This window comes from Palaemon carinicauda, chromosome 5 (assembly GCF_036898095.1).
Source record: "Palaemon carinicauda isolate YSFRI2023 chromosome 5, ASM3689809v2, whole genome shotgun sequence".
NCBI lineage: Eukaryota > Metazoa > Arthropoda > Malacostraca > Decapoda > Palaemonidae > Palaemon > Palaemon carinicauda.
In genome coordinates this window covers 91,833,641-91,853,670 of record NC_090729.1, presented here as the reverse complement: position 1 = coordinate 91,853,670, position 20,030 = coordinate 91,833,641, and the positions used below count along the sequence as shown (strand labels likewise).

The 20,030-nt window shown below is 45.7% G+C and overlaps 1 protein-coding gene and 1 pseudogene across 4 annotated transcripts in view; both read right to left on the bottom strand.

Moving 5' to 3' along the window:
• Prp40 (pre-mRNA processing factor 40) overlaps positions 1 to 20,030 on the bottom strand; it is an 874,860-nt gene that overhangs the window by 729,121 nt on the left and 125,709 nt on the right. For 2 of the 4 annotated variants that reach the window (XM_068373862.1, XM_068373865.1), the window contains exon 1: positions 16,713 to 16,921. The exons of 1 other annotated variant lie outside the window; for it this stretch is intronic. In XM_068373862.1, coding sequence (XP_068229963.1) covers positions 16,713 to 16,715 — 3 coding nt within the window. In that variant the 5' untranslated portion in view covers positions 16,716 to 16,921. Of the gene's footprint in view, positions 1 to 16,712; positions 16,923 to 20,030 lie in introns of those variants that run through there. One more of the 4 variants, XM_068373864.1, reaches the window with a different exon arrangement.
• On the bottom strand, positions 4,794 to 4,912 carry LOC137641735 (5S ribosomal RNA; annotated as a pseudogene).

Below are 20,030 nucleotides of genomic sequence, written 5' to 3'. Positions count from 1 at the left end.
GCAAGGGCACGGATCTTTTCAGGTTCTTGGCCTTCGACCATGGCTTGAGAAGTGATCGTAGTCAAGTCGGTATCAGTCTTCTTAGATCTCTTTGAGCGTTTGATGCGTATCTTCTCCAGACTCCTGATGCATCTTTCAGTTGTGCTCTTAGTACCGGGTCTGTCACTGATGCAAACTGAAGAGAACACAGTACTCTCACCTGTTGGTGTCTTGATATCCTGTCGGATTTCAGTAGTCTCTTGATGGATCCCGCTATTTCCCTCCTCTTCCCTAGGGGAATGGAGAGACGGTGTGACTTTAAGTCCCAATGAATTCCCAGCCATTGAAACTCCTGAGCTGGAGATAAGCGAGACTTCTTGACGTTGATCTTGAATCCCAGATGTTCCAGGAATTGAATCACTTTCTTGCGTGCACTCCGTCTCGGATGCTGCCCACACCAGCCAGTCGTCCAGGTAGGTTACCACCTGGATACCTTCTAGGCGTAGTTGTTGAACGACTACATCTGCAAGCTTTGTAAAAATCCTTGGGGCTATGTTTAGTCCGAAGGGCATGGCTCTGAAGACGTATTTCTTCTTCTGTAGCCTGAATCCTAGATAGGAGGAGAGTGGGCGATTGATTGTAATATGCCAATAAGCATCTGCCATGTCTATTGAGACTGTGTACAGTACGCCCTTTTTGGCAGTAGAGTCCTTATGTGTTGAAGGGTTAACATCCTGAACTTGTTGTTTTCTAACATAATCTTAAATGTATAACACTGCCTAAAGCTTCAATAAAATTTTAAAACACTCGGAAATCTGAATATCATGCAGGAAAGTACTAGGGCCAAACGACTAGGCTACAAGGTCTAGCGTAGGCCAGAATCGGCAAATCCTTCGCCAAAAAAGGAAATACAAAAAGCATCATATAAAGAAATCCTATGTAACGCTGAATAGCTAAAATTATTAAAGTGAAACAGCCGGGAACGTCGCTCTGGCTAACTAAATAACTCATACATAGCGAGCGACAGCGTCCAGGACGCCTCCGGTAGGCAACAGCTCTTGTAACAACGATATCACTATCGAATCACTTTTAAAATTGCCAAGAGCTTACATTTATACATAAAAGAAATAATACTCAACTTATCAGAAGCAGAAGAAGTTGGAGAAAGCATTATAACGTTGAAAAAATCCAAGAATTGCGAGATAACACAGGGAAAAACACCGAGTTGTTGAGCTATGCAAAAAGGAATACAGATGGCGCCGTGAGCGGCGCAATGCATGCTTACGAAACGGGAGAGGAGAGATACCTTGCGAGCGGCTCTCCTTTCTTTCTCGTTTTCGTTTTCTTGCCAATTGACCCCTTCGAAGTGTTAACTCTGTTCGGGGTGCAGATTGCTATGTGGCGTGTCAAGAATACGTCCTCTGATATTTCGCGATATCCCTGGTTCTTTTATTATGGATATTCGCTCCAGGAGTTAGAATTCTGGGTACCTTAAGGTAAATTCTCTGGGAATATCGCCGTAGTTATATATACCAAAGGAAGCTACCCTTTAGGAACTTCCATCAGGACGACATGGCTTGAGCTCAAAAAGTTCTTTTAAATAAGGCTTCTCTCTTTTTCTGTTTCTCTCTAAACACAGCATTAACATGTTCTTTAAATAAAATCTCTCTCTCTTTCTCTCTCTCGTTCTTCTTCGCTGTTATAGTGTTAGATACGTCTATTATTTTTTTTTCCGAGAGAGAGAGAGAGAGAGAGAGAGAGAGAGAGAGAGAGAGAGAGAGAGAGAGAGAGAGAGAGAGAGAGAGATTAAACAAAAATGTGTTTAGAGTACATATGATTTTTAACAGCGTCAACGAGTTGAAAAACAATTAAATGTAACTAAGAAAGTAATAACAGCTAATCTGAATTCCTTTATTAACTAAAATGACAAATTCGAAGATAATTTGTATTTTTCCTAACCATACAAATCTTAGCTATTTACGGAGGGTTTACCTTTTAGCGCAGCTGAAATGGCGAGCCATTAGAATTTAACGAGGGTGTATTACCCCCGCGCTAGTTAGCGGGGGGGGTAGGGGAGTGGTAGCTAGCTACCCCTCCCCCCCCCTCATACACAGATGAATGCTCACTTTCACTTAGAGGTAGGACTTGTCTTGGGGGACAGGGCTGGCGGGCAAATATGTGTAAATAGCTAAGGTTTGTATGGTTAGGAAAAATACAAATTATCTTCGAATTTGTCATTTGTTCTGTAACCGAAATACAAACCACGCTATTTACAGAGGGTGACTTACCCCTTAGGTAGGATGGAAAGTCCCCAGCCATACTGGCTTTGGCTTTACCCGGGGACTCAGAATCCGAGTGAGTCGCACTCGAGAAAAGGAGTCCCTGCACCTCACAATTTCCTTGCTCCGCAAGGAACCATGTGGCCTACGTAAAATTGTGCGCGAAGGAAGAAGTGTGACCCGTCCTAGGCAGTTGACCTGGAGTTCCAGAAGGAACTCTGGGTTAGGACGTTCCCAATACCACCTCGTCAGGGTATGGGGGACGCGACAGTATTGACTCAATACTCGGAACACAAGGAAGCATGGTTTACCTGCAGAGGTTCGAGGTCAGCTATGCAGAGACCAGGATGCTGCTTCCCCGTAGAGGGGATGATGAAGAAAGAAATAAGAGCCAGACATACTTCTTTCATTCATGCAGACTAAAACCTGATAACAATGCCCTCAACCTTCTGCTACCTGTCCAAAAAGGAGCCTGAGGTTAGAGCAGCTGTTGTGTAGCCACCACAGAGCGATAGAAAACGTATCGAGACTCCTGTGGGTCACGCCCTGCAGGAAGCGGGCTGCGAAGGTCATTAGACGCTTCCAGACTCCAGCTTGTAGCACCTGCGTCACAGAGTAGTATTACTCGAAGGCGAGGGACTTTGCGATGTATCCAACATCGTGCTGTAGGGCGACGTGACGGGGGAGGGTCTGGAGACAGGTCGAGATGAATGTCCTTGAGTCCGGGCTGAAGAGGTATACTGGTGACTCTCCCCCGTGTCCTCCTTGTGCTCCCAAATCAGCTGCAACTGAGGACAAACTGCAGCTGTTCCCAAAGCTAACCTCTCGATTCCTTTACTGGCAAGAAAGAGAAGGTCTAAGGACATCAGATACAGAATGGAGACTCGAAATCTTGAATGAATTGGACCGAAGGGCCGGGACCCCCAGATTCTGAGTCTAGCCAACAACTCAGGAGCGAACCTGAATGTTGCCTTCCCCTCTTCCTTAGAAAGGGCGGAGTCGTAAGAGACCAAGAAGATTGCTTACACACTGGCCGTGGCCAGAGTGAGCAGGAGACCCAAGGCGGAATGCAATCCGAGGACTGTCGTAAAGGGTCTTGAGAAGATCTCTTAAAGGACTAAAAGTCTGAGCCATGCTCCAAGTTGGAGGTCTTCCTACGACTAGGGCAGGGACGATCGTAGCTTCGCATGAGCGAGGAAAGATCCAGCGGGCAGGAAAAAGTTATTCCTTTAAGCCTGAAGGTCAGGGAAAGGCTGAGCGACAGGCTTCATTGCCGAGAGCGGAAAGGAGTTTCCTCCCGCCGAAAGGCAATAAGACCGTTATTGCTGGAGAAGAGGCCTCAAGGGAAGAGGTATATCTCCCACGGCACCAACCACCGAAGACTCTTCACTTTGCCTGGAAGACCCCTGCGGATGACTATCGCAGATGACGCGACCTCCGTACCGCGGCTGTAGCGGGTTGTCTCTTCTTGAGGAGGAGGCGTAGTGTCTCCAGGCATGAAGCAGAAGCGACGCCCCGGTTCGGGAGAGATGTCGCAGTGTGGTTGTTTGAGTAGTCTGCGCCGTGGGAGAAGCTCTCCCGGGAGTTCCGTCAGGGGAAGCAGAGGGTCCAGAAACCGTTCTGCGCATAGTCCCAGTGGAGCTCTCCCATTGAAAGGTTGACAGTCAACCTGGTCTTGTTGAGACCCATTGTCCACAGACAAAAAGGAGGGAAGACGCAGGCGTCGAAGTTGTCCCACCATCACCGGAATGCATCTTGCCAGAGTCTCGGGGTCTGAGACTGGGGGGAAGAACAGCGGAAGCTTGAGGTTCCAAGCTGTCGCGATCAGGTCCCCCAGACCAGGACTTGCTGGTTACTCAAGGTCAAAGACCCCCAGGTACACTCTTTCTACGAGGCTCTGCTCGGATAGTCGGAGAGAACATTCCTCTGCCTGGAATGAGAGAGCCGATGGTGGTATTGAGATAATCTCAATCATCCCGGTATCTCTACTGCAAGATGTGAAGGTGTGAAAAAGCGTCCGCTGCTGGTTAAAACACGCCAGAATCATGAAGTCGACGCGCACGGGGCGACTCGGCAAGAGCTGTAGGATCTGTAGAGGGGCCAGACTACGGCCCCTAAGCCTGCCTGAATGATGGAGAGGTATCCTTCAGGTCTTGACCATAGGCCTGGACCGGAACATGCCCCCCCCTTTTCCTTTGACGAGTCCGAGAACAGCATCAAGAATGTGGGGAAAGGACGAGAATATCCACTACCATCAAGAGGTTCCATAGGTCAACACCCATTGCAGGTCTAATAGTTCCATGGTCCCATAGGGGCCAGGAAGTCCGGTTAAACGTTGCCTGAAACCACCGGAACTTGGACCGCCCCACATGGAACTTATCCTGAGGCGACCGTTTGGACTATAGACGGGTCAATGAGGAAAGGAGAAGTAGGAAACGTTCCAAGGTAGGGCTGAAAGCTCTGCTTGACTGAGAACAGTTACTGCAACTCTCCTCAGTCTTGCCACAGTCAACTGAAAGGAAGGCTCGGAGGATGTGGCAACAGAATCTGGCGTCCCCAGGTGGTCACCCATCCAAGTACCAACCAGAACCGACGTTGCTTAACCTCGCTGGACGGACGAGAAGCGGGGTTTCCAACGTGGTAAGGCTGTTGACTCAATATCATGGCCAGATACTCCAGATGTTGAGGCAGAAGAAGAGAAGGCTCCAAGCCAAGTACCATGAACCCACACTCATGGTAAGCATCCGGAAGCTTGTCCCGGCGCTGAAGAAGGTCGAACCCGAGCCTACCGGAGTTGACCAGCCCTCCAAAAAGCAGAGGAGGCGGAAGCCTGCACCTGAGCGGCCATGAGGAAAGCAGGGAGAGTTCTCTGGGGAAAAAACCTGCTATGCCACGGCGGGATAGCCACACTGCATCATAAGCAGGAATACTTGCAGTCTAGGCTGAATTCCACGAGCTCCCTGGAAGATGGATGGAATGGAAACTGAAAGTACCCGTCCTTCCGAACCAGGGTTTAAGGAGTCCTGTCGCCTCGTTACCAGTCTGATCGATTCTGCTGTTCTACGCTGGCCGAAGTTTGTTCGACAAACTTGATCAGGGCTGAGAGGTCGACTACGGAACTCCCCTCTCAGATCCTTCCCTACAAGAAAGGATCGACTGAAGAGGCCGGGGGTGAAGCCGTCGATGATCCTATGGAGGACCTTCGCCTAAGGTATGGATCATTCTGCCCAACCGGGCAACTCTTGCCGACGCTATGGCATAGAGGTTCAGAGACACTGAATTTGCTGACAGAGACGGCAGGCGCGATACCCTTGGCTGATCACAGAGATTGTGCGGGAATGGGCATCGGGAAGCTGTCATCCGGATGAGTAACCTTAAGCATCCTCCCAGCGAGAAACCTGCAATCCTAGAGTTCGTGAACTCTGCCGCTCCTTTTAGGACTATGCCCCCCCGGGGGAGCCTCCCGTGCCATCTGTTCCTGACAGGAGGAAACTGCAATTGGACACCTTGTCCCAGTTGTCGTAGCCGATAACTTAGGCCGAGGTGGTTGAAAGAAAAGGGTGCTGGAGCCCTGCAGAGTCTGGAAGAAAGCGCCTTGGAGGAGTGAAAACGGAAGTCGATTTCCTCCGCACAGCCGCTGTCTAAGTCTCTGTCCTTGGGCACAAACAAACTCTTCTCAAGGATGGAAGGGTGTCTGAGGTCGTCGACCTCCACAGATGAGACACCCGAAGGAAGCCCTCAGTCAGCGCGTCCAGATGGTACAACATCGAGCTAGTCCGCAAGTTAGATACTTAACGACGAAAGGCCAAGGTGCCTGAGCTCGAGAGGAGGAAAGTACCCATGATCTTCCTGTAGCTTCCTTGAACCAAACCTTGGGCCGTAACCGAGGAGGGAAAGGACCTGGTAAGCCCCCAGAGGAAGGGGTAAGCAGTCACCCCTTGTCCGATGGAGAAATCTTGAACGGAAAGCCCCCCCCCCCGCCAAAAATCCTTCCAGGGAATGACGGGGAAGGGCTAACCCAGGTTCTGGAAAGAGGAGTGTTGCTCAGACCTCCCTGAAGTTTCTTCCTATTCTTGCAAGTGCCATGCTCTGCGTTTACGGGGTGAGGCCGTGTTCTGGAAATACGCTCCAGAAGAACTCGTCAGGCTGGCCATGCTGCGAAAACCCCAATGGGAATCGTGGTCGCAATCGCCCTGGAGCTCGCGCGATGGTAATTCAAAGATTTGCGCGAGGGCGAACGTGGAAGCGCCCATGCGTGGTCACGCAGGAACGCAAACGAAGGTGAGCGAAGGAGCGCAGAAGGAGGGCGAGCGTGGTAGGAAGGGCGAGAGCTGGAGAGCAGACGCGGACGCCCATGAGCGTAGATGTGCAGGCAAGTGGGCGTGTGGGCGCGCAGGCGAATGATCGACATTTCCCAATCTGGGAGAAAAGAAGGAGCGTGAACTGACGTCAACTGAGCACCTTCTCCCTCCGACGAACTATGCGTCTTACGTGCCTGTTTCGGTGTTGACACATTGTCTTCCTCCGATAGGAAAAACTCCGGTAAACACCAGGCACTACAAGATGGTTCATTAGTAGGCATATGTCTCTTGAGCGGTCTTGACTGAAGTGGTTGACGCCAACCACGTCTCGGCTTTACGTCATCAGTAGAAGACGCAGACAAATTAACCTCACCTTTACTGTGGTAAAGGGGAGCGATATGGGTATCGACAACACGATCGCTCGAAGGGACGTTCGTTCGCTGATTAAAGTCTGCCATATCCTTTTGCCTTTCAAAATTCCTTCTCCTAGTGGTTGGGTAGCTTGGAAGAGGTTCCCGACTGGGATTATGACGGACACGAACGGACGCACCCTCCACTTCACTATCACTATTCACTATTTTACTTTGTAAACCACGCACTGCACCCCACTTAACTTCTTTTTCGGTAGTTAGAGAGCGAACTTGGGCGCCTAAGGCTGAAATAGCAGCCACTATATCCTTCAATGAAGGTTCACTTACCTCCTACACCGTATTGGGGTCTGGGCGTGCTGGAATAGGAACAGGAATATTAGTATGAATATCGGAAGGAATATCACCATCCGAAGATCTATTAGAAAGAATACTAGCTGATCTAGACCTTCTAATTCTATCTCTTTCCAAACGCCTAACATAGCGTTCAAAAGCAATCCACTCCGAATCAGACAAAGACTTGCATTCGTTATATCTGTTATTATAAGTACAAAATTGACCTCACCAACCACAGCATATTGAATGAGGATCAATAGAGGCTTTAGGCATATGTGTCTTGCAACCTTTCACACACTTTCTGATAGTCAGCCATTTTGAAAAAACAGAAAAACAGTCCAAGTCAAACCAACAAAGTCTAATAAATCAAAGTGAAAAGTACAGAAGAATATCCAAAACAAGCGGCAAAAGTCGTTAACAATAATCAAAAAAAGTACTTCACCAAATTGTAGAACAAAGTTATTACCAACGAAAGAATTCCTGAGGTGTTCACACGATCAACGACAGAGAATTTCTTTAGATGATGGGTAATGGTTCTGATAACCTAGGAGTGGTATCGCTCATGTATGACCACCTACTGTCATGGCGGCTGTAGCCGCGAATTTGAATTTCTGTCGTGCCGCGTCGAAACGCGGGATTTAAGCTATATACAGTATATGTAACTACCAGGGAAGTTATATATTTAAAAATGACACTCGTTCCCGTCGCAAAATGTTATTTTTATTAATAAAATAAATTTTTGAATATACTTACCCGATAATCATGTAGCTGTCAACTCCGTTGCCCGACAGAATTCTATGGAGGGATACGCCAGCTATCACAATACTAGAAGGGGGTGTACTTACCAGCGCCACCTGTGGCCAGGTACTCAATCATTTGTTGTTGACACCTCCTCAATTATTCCTCGGTCCACTGGTTCTCTCTGGGGAGGAAAGGGAGGGTCGATTAAATCATGATTATCGGGTAAGTATATTCAAAAATTTATTTTATTAATAAAAATAACATTTTTCAATATTAAACTTACCCGATAATCATGTAGCTGATTCACACCCAGGGAGGTGGGTGAAAACCAGTGTACATGATTAAAGGATAGCTAAGTATCCCAAATTTCATATAACAGTTATCTCAAATAACAATGAAATAATAAGTACCTGGTAAGGAAGTCGAATAGAACCGTTACTCTGCCTTTTATTTAAAGTTCGTCTTCCTTACTGAGCGCAGCGTTCCTCTTGGAGGCTGAATCAACCCAAAGGTGCCAAAGTACAAGGGGTTGCAACCCTACTAAAGGACCTCTACCAAACCTTTAACCCAGGCGCTTCTCAAGAATGAATAGACCACCCGCCAAATCCAAGGATGCGGAAGGCTTCTTAGCCTACCGTAACAACCATAAAAACAACAATAAAAGTATTCAAGAGAAAGGTTAAAAAGGTTATGGGATTAAGGGAATGTAGTGGCTGAGCCCTCACCTACTACTGCACTCGCTGCTACGAATGGTCCCAGGGTGTAGCAGTTCTCGTAAAGAGACTGGACATCTTTCAGATAAAATGATGCAAACACTGACTTGCTCCTCCAATAGGTTGCATCCATAATGCTCTGCAGAGAACGGTTTTTATTAAAGGCCAACGAAGTAGCTACAGCTCTTACTTCGTGGGTCCTTACCTTCAGCAATGCAAGGTCTTCCTCCTTTAAGTGAGAATGTGCTTCTCTGATCAGAAGCCTTATATAGTACGAAAGCCCATTCTTGGACATGGGTCTCGAGGGTTTCTTGATGGCACACCATAAGGCTTCTGACTGTCCTCGAATAGGTTTAGACCTCTTCAGATAATATTTGAGAGCTCTGACAGGGCAAAGAACTCTCTCTAGTTCGTTACCTACCATGTTGGAGAGGCTAGGTATTTCGAACGATCTAGGCCAAGGACGTGAAGGAAGCTCGTTCTTTGCTAGGAATCCAAGCTGAAAAGAACATGTAGCTGATTCGGTTGTGAAACCAATGTTCTTGCTGAAGGCATGAACCTCACTGACTCTCTTAGCTGTTGCAAGGCAAACGAGAAAAGCAGTCTTGAGGGTAAGATCCTTGAAGGAAGCTGACTGGAGAGGTTCGAACCTAGATGTCATAAGGAACCTTAAGACTACGTCCAGATTCCAGCCTGGAGTGGAAAGACGACGTTCTTTAGACGTCTCAAAAGACTTGAGAATGTCTTGAAGGTCCTTGTTGGAAGACAGGTCCAAACCCCTGTGGCGGAGGACTGAGGCCAACATGCTCCTATACCCTTTAATCGTAGATGTTGAAAGGGATCTCTCATTCCTAAGATGAAGAAGGAAGTCAGCTATTTGGATCACAGAGGTATTGATAGAGGATATTGAATTGGATCTACACCAGCTTCGGAAGACCTCCCACTTAGACTGGTAGACTCTACGAGTGGAAATTCTTCTAGCTCTGGCAATCGCACTGGCTGCCTCCTTCGAAAAGCCTCTAGCTCTAGCGAATCTTTCGACAGTCTGAAGGCAGTCAGTCGAAGAGCGTGGAGGTTTGGGTGCAACCTGTCTACGTGTGGTTGACGTAGAAGGTCCACTTTTAGAGGTAGAGTCCTGGGGAAGTCGACTAGCCATTGAAGTACCTCTGTGTACCATTCTCTTGCAGGCCAAAGGGGAGCAACCAGCGTCAGCCGTGTCCCTTCGTGCGAGACGAATTTCTGCAGAACTTTGTTTATAATCTTGAACGGAGGGAATGCGTACAGGTCGAGATGGGACCAGTTCAGAAGAAAAGCATCTACATGAACCGCTGCAGGGTCTGGAACAGGGGAACAATAAAGCGGAAGTCTCTTGGTGATGGAGGTGGCAAACAGGTCTATGGTAGGTTGACCCCACAACGTCCAAAGTCTGTTGCACACACTCTTGTGGAGGGTCCATTCCGTGGGAATGACCTGATTCCTTCTGCTGAGGCGATCCGCTGAAACATTCATATCGCCCTGGATGAACCTCGTGACCAATGTGAGGTTTAGACCTCTTGACCAAATGAGGAGGTCCCTTGCGATCTCGTAAAGGCTCCTCGAATGGGTCCCTCCTTGCTTGGAGATGTAAGCCAAGGCTGTGGTGTTGTCTGAATTCACCTCCACCACTTTGCCTAGCAGGAGGGACTTGAAGTTCAACAGGGCAAGATGGACTGCTAACAGTTCCTTGCAGTTGATGTGGAGTAATCCTTGTTCCTTGTTCCATACTCCTGAGCATTCCCGTCCGTCCAAGGTCGCACCCAGCCCGAGTCCGATGCATCCGAGAAGAGATGAAGATGGGGGGTCTGGATGGCCAATGATAGACCCTCCTTGAGAAGAAGATTGTGCTTCCACCACCGGAGAGTGGTCTTCATCTCTTGGTTGATAGGGATAGAGACTGCTTCTAGAGTCGAGCCCTTGTCCCAATGAGCTGCAAGATGGAATTGAAGAGGGCGGAGGTGGAGTCTCCCTAGCTCGACAAACAGGGCCAGAGATGAGAGGGTCCCTGTGAGACTCATCCACTGTCTCACTGAGCAATTGCTCCTCTTCAGCATGCTCATGATGCACTCTAGGGCTTGGTTTATCCTGGGGGCCGATGGAAAAGCCCGAAAATCCCGACTCTGAATCTCCATTCCCAGGTACACAATGGATTGGGAGGGAATGAGTTGAGATTTCTCTATATTGACTAATAGACCTAGGTCTCTGATTAGATCTAAAGTCCAAGAGAGGTTCTCCAGACAACGACGACTCGTGGAGGCTCTCAACAGCCAGTCGTCTAGGTAGAGGGAGGCTCTGATGTTCGATAAGTGCAGGAATTTCGCTACATTCCTCATCAGATGAGTGAAGACCATAGGAGCTGTGCTTAGGCCAAAACACAGGGCTTGGAACTGATAGACAACCTTTCCGAAAACGAATCTCAGGAAAGGTTGGGAGTCTGGATGAATGGGAACGTGAAAGTATGCATCTTTCAAGTCCAACGAGACCATCCAGTCCTCCTGTCTGACCGCTGCTAAGACCGACTTGGTCGTCTCCATTGTGAACGTCTGCTTGGTGACATACTCGTTGAGAGAGCTGACGTCCAGCACCGGTCTCCAACCTCCTGTCTTTTTGGCCACAAGAAAGAGACGGTTGTAGAAGCCCGGGGATTGATGGTCCCGGACTATAACCACTGCCTTCTTCTGCACAAGTAGCGACACCTCCTGTTGCAATGCTAGCCTCTTGTCCTCTTCTTTGTAGTTGGGAGAGAGGTTGATGGGCGATGTGGTCAGAGGCGGTTTGAGGCAGAATGGAATCCTGTAACCGTACCTCAGCCAACTGACAGACTGTGCGTCTGCACCTCTCTTCTCCCAGGCTTGCCAGAAGATCTTGAGCCTGGCTCCTACTGTTGTCTGGAGAATCTGAGAGTCAGTGCTTTCCCTTAGATGTCCTGGGTCCTTTCCTAGACTTGCCCCTGTGAGAGTCTGGACGGGAGCTTCCTCGGCTGGGGGCTCTACCACGAAAGGGCGGTATGAACCTAGTGGCCGGGGTATCAGCCACTGGAGAGCGATAAGTCTTGGGGACAGAGGTGGTAACCTTAGACTTACGAGCCGATGAGGCTACAAGATCGTGCGTGTCCTTCTGTATCAGGGCAGCCGACAAGTCCTTAACTAGCTCCTCGGGAAAGAGGAACTTTGAGAGTGGAGCAAAAAGGAGCTGTGACCGCTGGCACGGTGTAATGCTGGCTGAGAGGAAGGTACACAGTTGTTCCCTTTTCTTCAACACCCCTGATACAAATAACGACGCTAGCTCACCCGATCCATCCCTGATAGCCTTATCCATGCAGGACATAATTAGCATGGCAGAGTCTTTGTCCGCAGGAGATGTTTTCTTGCTGAGGGCTCCCAGGCACCAGTCGAGAAAGTTGAACATTTCGAAAGCTCTGAACAACCCTTTCAGAAGATGATCCAGGTCTGAGAAGGTCCAACAAACCTTCGAGCGTCTCATCGCAGTCCTCCTAGGCGAGTCCACCAGACTTGAGAAGTCAGCCTGGGCAGAGGCAGGAACTCCCAAGCCTGGTGCTTCCCCTGTGGCATACCAAACGCAACCTTTCGATGCGAGCTTCGTTGGAGGGAACATGAAGGAAGTCTTGCCCAGTTGTTGTTTAGACTGAAGCCACTCCCCTAAGGTCCTTAAGGCCCTCTTGGAGGATCTAGCTAGGACAAGCTTAGTATAGCTCGACTTAGCTTGTTGTACGCCTAGCGAAAACTCAGATGGAGGAGAGCGGGGAACAGCAGAGACGAAGTGGTCAGGGTAAAGCTCCCTGAGTAGAGCCAAGACCTTTCTAAAATCAACAGACAATGGAGAAAGCTTAGACTCCTCCACGTCTGATGAGGGATCAAGATGTGCCTCCTCATCATCCGACACTTCATCAGCAGAAGGTAGCGAAGCAAAAGGACCAGAATGCTGAACCGCAGAGTCAGAACGGGTAGGAACAACAACAGAGGTTTCCTCAACTTGAGGGAAAACCTGAGGTTCAGACTGCATAGGCTGAACAACAGTCGGAGCAGAAGGCAGGTGCAAGGGTGAAGGAGGTTGACTCCTAGCAAGAGTTGCACCCAAGGATTGCACCAGCTGAGCGGAGGACGGAGGCGGAGTAGTCCGTTCCTGTTCCTGAGAGATGAGTGGAGCATGAGAAGGTTGAGGCTGCGCAGAACAAGGTAAAGTTCTAGCAAGCTGAGGCTCCTGAGGCGCAAGTGCATGGTGTAGATGAGCTTGCCTAGATGAGGGTTGAACTCGGTGCAGCGCTGGTTGAGCAGACAGACTCACGGAGGGGAGAGGTTGTTGTACCCCAACCGAGAGTTGCACCACTGGTGGAGCAGCAAGGGGAGGAGGAGGAAGAGTGTAACTCTCCTGATCCCAAAGCAAGGGTTGCCTTAAAGAAGGCTGAGGCTGAACAACACTGTGAACAGCAAACTCCGAAAGTGGTTCAACATCGTACGCCTGGCAGATGGTGCTGCGACCAGGCGGAGCAGGTGCAGGCTGGGCGAGCACAGGCGGAGCAGGTGCAGGCTGGGCGAGCACAGGTGCAGCGAGAACAGGTGGAGGGAGTGCAGGCGGTGCAACACTCTCAGCCCGACACTCACGCATCAAGTCCGAAAGCTGAACTTGCATGGACTGAAGCAGGGTCCACTTGGGGTCGGCAGAAACGATAACAGACTGAGGTAAAGTCACAGTCGGGGTCTGTATAGGCAGAACCTTACTCCTCTTGGGCGGAGTACAGTCGACCGATGACAGAGGCGAGTCGGAGCTGAGCCAATGACTACAACCTGGCTGAGCACTCGCTGACTGAACTCTACGTTTAAGCGGTCTCGAGACCTGAGACCAACGTTTCTTCCCTGCATGAAGATCAGCGGACGAGAAGACGGGCTCAATCGTCTGCAGGTGGGAGTGACGGTCTAAGGAAGACACGCCCGCAACCACCGAGGATAATTCTGTGCGCCTAACAAGGCCTGTCGAACCCTTAAGCCCTTCGACATTGCTTCTCCCCTGGGCATGGGAGCTTGCAAGAGGTCCCGGACTGGGAGGACGACTGGCTCGCACAGAAAAATCCTCACGCACCACACTGGCACCACTAGCACTTGGCACTGCACAGACACTAGCACTCGTCACAGCACTGGCACTATTTCCACCCACTGCACTCTTGACCTTCAGTTCTTTAACCTCGGCCATCAGAGACTTATGGTCACTTACCACTGATTCTACTTTATCTCCTAAAGCCTGAATAGCACGCAAAACAGTTGACATATCAGGCGGAGGGCACACAGTAGGTTCGGGGGTAGCCACTACAGGGGTAGGAAAAGGTAGGGGATCATGAGGTGAGGAAAACATAGAAGAGTGAGAAGAACTTCTCCTAACTCTAGTTCTCTCTAACTTGGATGAATATTTTAAAAGACGTACAAAATCCAATTCCGAAAGTCCGGCGCACTCCTCACACCGATTTTCTAATAGACAGGGCCTGTCCCTACAGTCAGAACAAGCGGTGTGAGGATCTACCGAGACCTTCGGAATACGCCTATTGCAAGACCTACATCGTCTATGGGAGGGAGCTTGCGAAACGTCAGACATCTTGTTTCAAAGAGTAAGTCAAAGGGTGATCCAAAAACAAGCAAAAATTCATTAACCGTTAATCAGAGTTTATATAAAAGCTAACTAGCTAATATAAAAAAGATTCCAGTATGCGACAGCCGTTAATCTAAGAGAATACTTCACCAAATATCCATGAATAAACTCGAAGACCATGAGCGTATCCCAGAACGTCTAGCCGGAAGCACGACAGAGGAATAATTGAGGAGGTGTCAACAACAAATGATTGAGTACCTGGCCACAGGTGGCGCTGGTAAGTACACCCCCTTCTAGTATTGTGATAGCTGGCGTATCCCTCCATAGAATTCTGTCGGGCAACGGAGTTGACAGCTACATGATTATCGGGTAAGTTTAATATTGAAAATTAAGTTTCAGATATATATATATATATATATATATATATATATATATATATATCTATATCCAACGATAATGGGGGACCCCCAGTGGGGAACTCAGGGTTTTGGGTGGGGAAAACATACTGGGGAAACGGTAAATAATGGTAAAACAAGCCTTTTCTTTTTTATACATTACCTTCTTGGATGTATAATAAACCGATGAAAAAATATGGTAATATTGAGCTGCTCAATATAACATTAGCAATGTTAGCGTAACATGCTAACATTAGCAGTGTTTTTCATTTAGGCTATCTGTTTACATTCTACGGGTCGGTTGTAGTTGCTCTTGTTCGTTCATTTGTACATAGCAGGTTTCGACCTTCTGCGCATAAACTCCTCCCACCTTTGCGTAAACTCCGCCCCCACCAATAGGATTACTTCTTCTCTACCCGCCAACTTCAACTATTCGACTTCACCCGGTTTATTCAAGTATTTGACTTGATCAAGTACAACTATACCATTCCTTTTATGTAATACCCTCGTATACATATTACGTTTGACTCAAGAATTACTCATTTTATTATCCGATATCTTATAAAATCACCTCATTTTATATTTCCATTAAATATTATTTATCATACACTCCATTTTATCTTGCTATATTACTTTTATACATTTTGTTATTACCTTGTCACAACCCGATTTCACATAAATACTTGCTCTGGACAAGTTTCCCATTCTAGTCCATTCATGTTTACTGTCTAGACTCCATTGTTTTTACGTTAACCAATCACAAACCCATACGTATGGAAAGTTTGCACAGTCCCCCCCCCCCCCCCCCCCCCGTGCAAATATATTTTCCAACCCCTTTCCCTTATCTCTTCAAGTGGTCTCTCCATACCCCTTCCAACAAGTCCTTTTCAATGGAAACCTTTATCGTAGTCAGGTCTTTATTATTTCAAGTGAGGTTTTTTTCGTATTTTACAATGGAAGTTATAGAAACTTGTAAAGGCTGCAGTAATCCATACTTAAAAGCATTTGCTAAATTTAATGGGGAATTTTTTGATACGTCATCCAATGTTGATAATTTCCATAAATCACATAATGTAATACCCCAACGTTTACAGTGTCCCAAGTGCCGTTCATTGAAGTTAAGAAGTCACAGTCTCAACACCACGGTGATCCACAAGTTTCGTCGTCCGGGTCATAAAAGTAAGTCATTAATTTCTTTTCTTTTCCCCACCCAAAACCCCGAGTTCCCACTGGGGGTTCCTCATTATCGTTGGATATAGATATGTATAAGTTTCTGAAACTATTCATTTGCGACGGGAACAAGTCTTTTTCGGAGAGAGGAATTTTTTCTATAGAAAAAAATAGTTTTTTCCCCAGGTTACATTGCCCTGTAATACAGTACAATAATACCGAAGGGGGGGTCCGGGGGCTTTCCCCCGGCTAGGGGTTGTTACCTGGGAACTACTAGATTAGGTTAGGTGGGTTTGTTAGGTTCTGTATCCTTTTTTATATATTGTGTAAAGGGTATATTGAAAAATGCTTTGAAATAAAAATTTTATTTAATAAATTTCCTGAAAAAATAATGTAAATTAATAAAAACATATTATTTATGCATTGCTAATATTAGCGTAGCATTTCTAACGTTAGCAATGTCAGCGTGCGCAGTACATACGTTCTTGATGAGTGAAGTGAGGACGGAATTTGAACAAGAGCCATATTTAAACATTTTAACAGAAAATATATGTTTTCCTGTAGAAAATAACGTGATTTAACCGGTTTTCACCTTCATTTCATCCACACCAACAACAACCAGTTCGGCTACTTGAAGTTAGTCGAACTGGTTGTTCTGCTTGTTTGCGGTTGAAATGAAGGTCAAATTCGGTTAAATCACACCATTTCCTACAGGAAAACATATATTTTCTGTTCGAAATGAGAATCTGTAATCCAGTACAACTTTACCGCATGCATTTTGTGCGGAAGTACTCACCATAGCTGTTGATTTCACCAGTAATGGAGCTCCTAATTGCACTGGTAGTACAGAAATTAAAAAAAATGTAGCTACGTTTGCTTTCACATGAACTAAGTATGGAATACGTGAACGTGATTTGTACCCTTTAAAGTACTAACTAATTTCCAAAACGTAAGTTCGTAACTGTATAAGGCCCGAGAGCTTGTAAACCGATTCACTCTATAGACTGCAATCGTATGCGGTTATTGCCTTTACAACGGAGCTTCTTCTTGTTTCCTGTCTGAACGTTCCTGATATTTTATTTTTACTTTAATTTAATATTTTCACTGCCATTGATGCCTTTGTTGAATTTGGAAAAAGTGGAGCTTCTTTTAAAATCGGTCAAACTAGAAAAAGTTGTTATTCACTGAAAAGGTATTGATGAGAACTTTCCAATAAATATCAAGAAGCTAAGATTTGTGTGATCTTAAAATATTTTGCTACATTAGAAGTTTTGTTGAATTGGCCACAGGCAGGGTTGCCAACTCAAATTTTCAAATGTCGCTAGATAGGCTTGCAAAAGTAGCTAGAAAGTAGCTAAAGTCAAATGGAATTTCTCTAAAGAAAGTAGCTAAAATAGAATACTGTAAAAAAGGCAATGAATTAGCAGATATTGTCACATTTTTGTATTGATATTTTAACATACCAGTGGTATAATTATTTGAACTTGTTGTAATGAAAAGAGGAAATAAATTTTGCTTATTTAGGAATAATGGAAGGAAAATTAATAATCGTTATTAATAAAGAGGAAATAAATTTGTAAAATAAATTATTCAAGAAATTCAGTACTTGATACAATAAATTTCAAACAAGTAATGCTATTTTTTTCATAAACAAAAAATAAGATTTTTAATAATTAATCAATAATTACTATCACTGTAACTCTAATAGTTGCTGAGATTCAATCTGGACACAAATATATATATATATATATATATATATATATATATATATATATATATATATATATATATATATATATATATATATATGTGTGTGTGTGTGTGTGTGTGTGTGTGTGTGTGTGAAATATTTATGCATTTGTGTATGCCATGTCATGCAAGAGCTCCTCTGTTTATCAAAAACTTCTAAGAATAAGTTGATTATATCACTAAGTAACAGATAATCTTACACAGCGGCTGTTATAAAAACACTATTAATCCTCAAGTTCCGAACGTGAGTCGTGACTACGTGATACTGAGTACTAAGTAGGTAGGCTGGGCATTGGTACGAATCCATACGAAAATATTTAGAAGCAATATTGAACATGCACTCTACGAGATCGCTACCGTGCTACAGGACTTGCAAGTCTATGGTAGGGGGGGGGGGTGACATCACCCTTGTGTACTCTTGTATTCATGTTTATTTTGGGAATATAGAAGGTCTTATTTTAGGCGCTTTCCACTATTTTATTTATTTATTTTTCTTTGAGTAATAAAAATAACGCAAAATTTCGTAAGTAGTTCAAAATTACCAGAATTCTCCAGATTTGTCGCTAGATTTTAAAGGAAATCTCTAGATTTGCTCCTTGTAGCTAGTGGCCAATAAATGTCGCTAGATGACATTCAAATTCTCTAGATCTAGCGACAAAATCGCTAAATTGGCAACTCTGGCCACAGGCACTGAAAGGGTTATTATTATTATTATTATTATTATTATTATTATTATTATTATTATCATTATTATTATTATTATTATTATTATTATTATTATTATCATTATCATTATTATTGTCGGGAATTTCGACCTGATCAATCAAAATTCCCGCCATTTGACTCCGCCTACGACTACGTCAAATTGGAGGGAGAGGAGAAAACTCGCGGGCGAATGAATGTAGTTCAAGACGTGAATGTTTAGAACCAAAAAGAGAAACCGCCTGGTAGGAAGGCGCTGAGACTAATGAAATCAATTACTAGTAATTTAAGATTAGGAAAAATAACGTCATTCTATTGTAACATGATAAAAAAATCCAATCTAGAAATTTAGGTTCAGGACAAATCGCGCCAAAAAGGTGACGTCGGAAGTTGCAAGGCTTGCTCGCGCTCTTTGATCCGACGTCCCCAATCATAGTAAGTCCTATCTAATTGTTCTCTCTCCCCACGCCTATTGTACCCAGGTCGGTTTCCGTGTAGGTCTTGATAGAGTTGTTGTAAAGTTTTTATCTGTTAATATTTTGTCGATCCTTGTGCCAGGGGATCAGTGATATTGTGTAAAGCACATCTAAGGGTCTCGATAAGGGTTTTATTGAGATAGCTTTATAAATGTTCAATTAATTTTGTTGATATCTTGAGTTCGAAGTGGACATAGTTTTTTTTCGGTCACATGTTCTCGTATGTCAGGTAAAGGTTAATTTTTCATGTTTCTTTCGTATTAGATTAATATTTTTATAATAAAACTTGTTTAAATTATAGCCATTTTCTATTTACTCCCCCGATGGTTTTGTGAAGTTTGTCCCTAAGACATTGTGATCTGCCCAGTACATCGGGCTATTTTGTATAAACCGGTGAAATTTCGCCACATTTGGTCCTTCGAACTGGATCACAAGTGCTTCCCAGAGCCGGACGGGACTAATTAGAATATGTGCTTTTAAGGGTGGGAGAGAAGGAACAATCAAAGGTTCGTCTACGTCCCGATGTGCGATCGCCCACGTGGGTCAGTTTGAGTCCCTTCTTAACGTAAAATTATCTTTCTTTCCTTGCCTTGCCCAACCCCCCCAAACGTAAAGTAAAGTTAATTAAGATGGCTGTGTCCACGATCGTTCATATCGAGGCGTCGATGGGCCTACTGGAGGATTTACTAAGCGAAACGCATAGGGCGCTGATAGAGACCTACTCCGAGTCCGTTTACCAGAATTTGGTAACGGAGTTGCAGGCAGAGGTCCGACAGCTTAAAGAGCTATACAAGAGCCAGCGCGTTAAGCTAGAAACTAGTTTCGAAGCCCGAATTAGGCATATGTTAGGTGAAGCGACACGTGCTTCCACTCTATTGTATAATAGAATAGATAAAGTGAAAGGCCCTTCAACGGGGAATGTTGCCCTCCCCAGGTTGAAGCCGCTGCCTCTCCCCACGTTTGAAGGGGAAGTGCAAGAGTACGCATCGTACCGTGAACTATTCACGATCCACGTGGATCGAAGAGCTGATTTAGACGAAGTGTCTAAATTCACATATTTATTGGGGACGTTGGGCAAAGAGCCGCTTAGGATCATCAAATCTCTAAGTGTAACCGCCGCGAACTATAGTGTAGCATTAGACCTAATAGATAAGCAGTATGGCAACGTGCACCAGACACTCGTGATT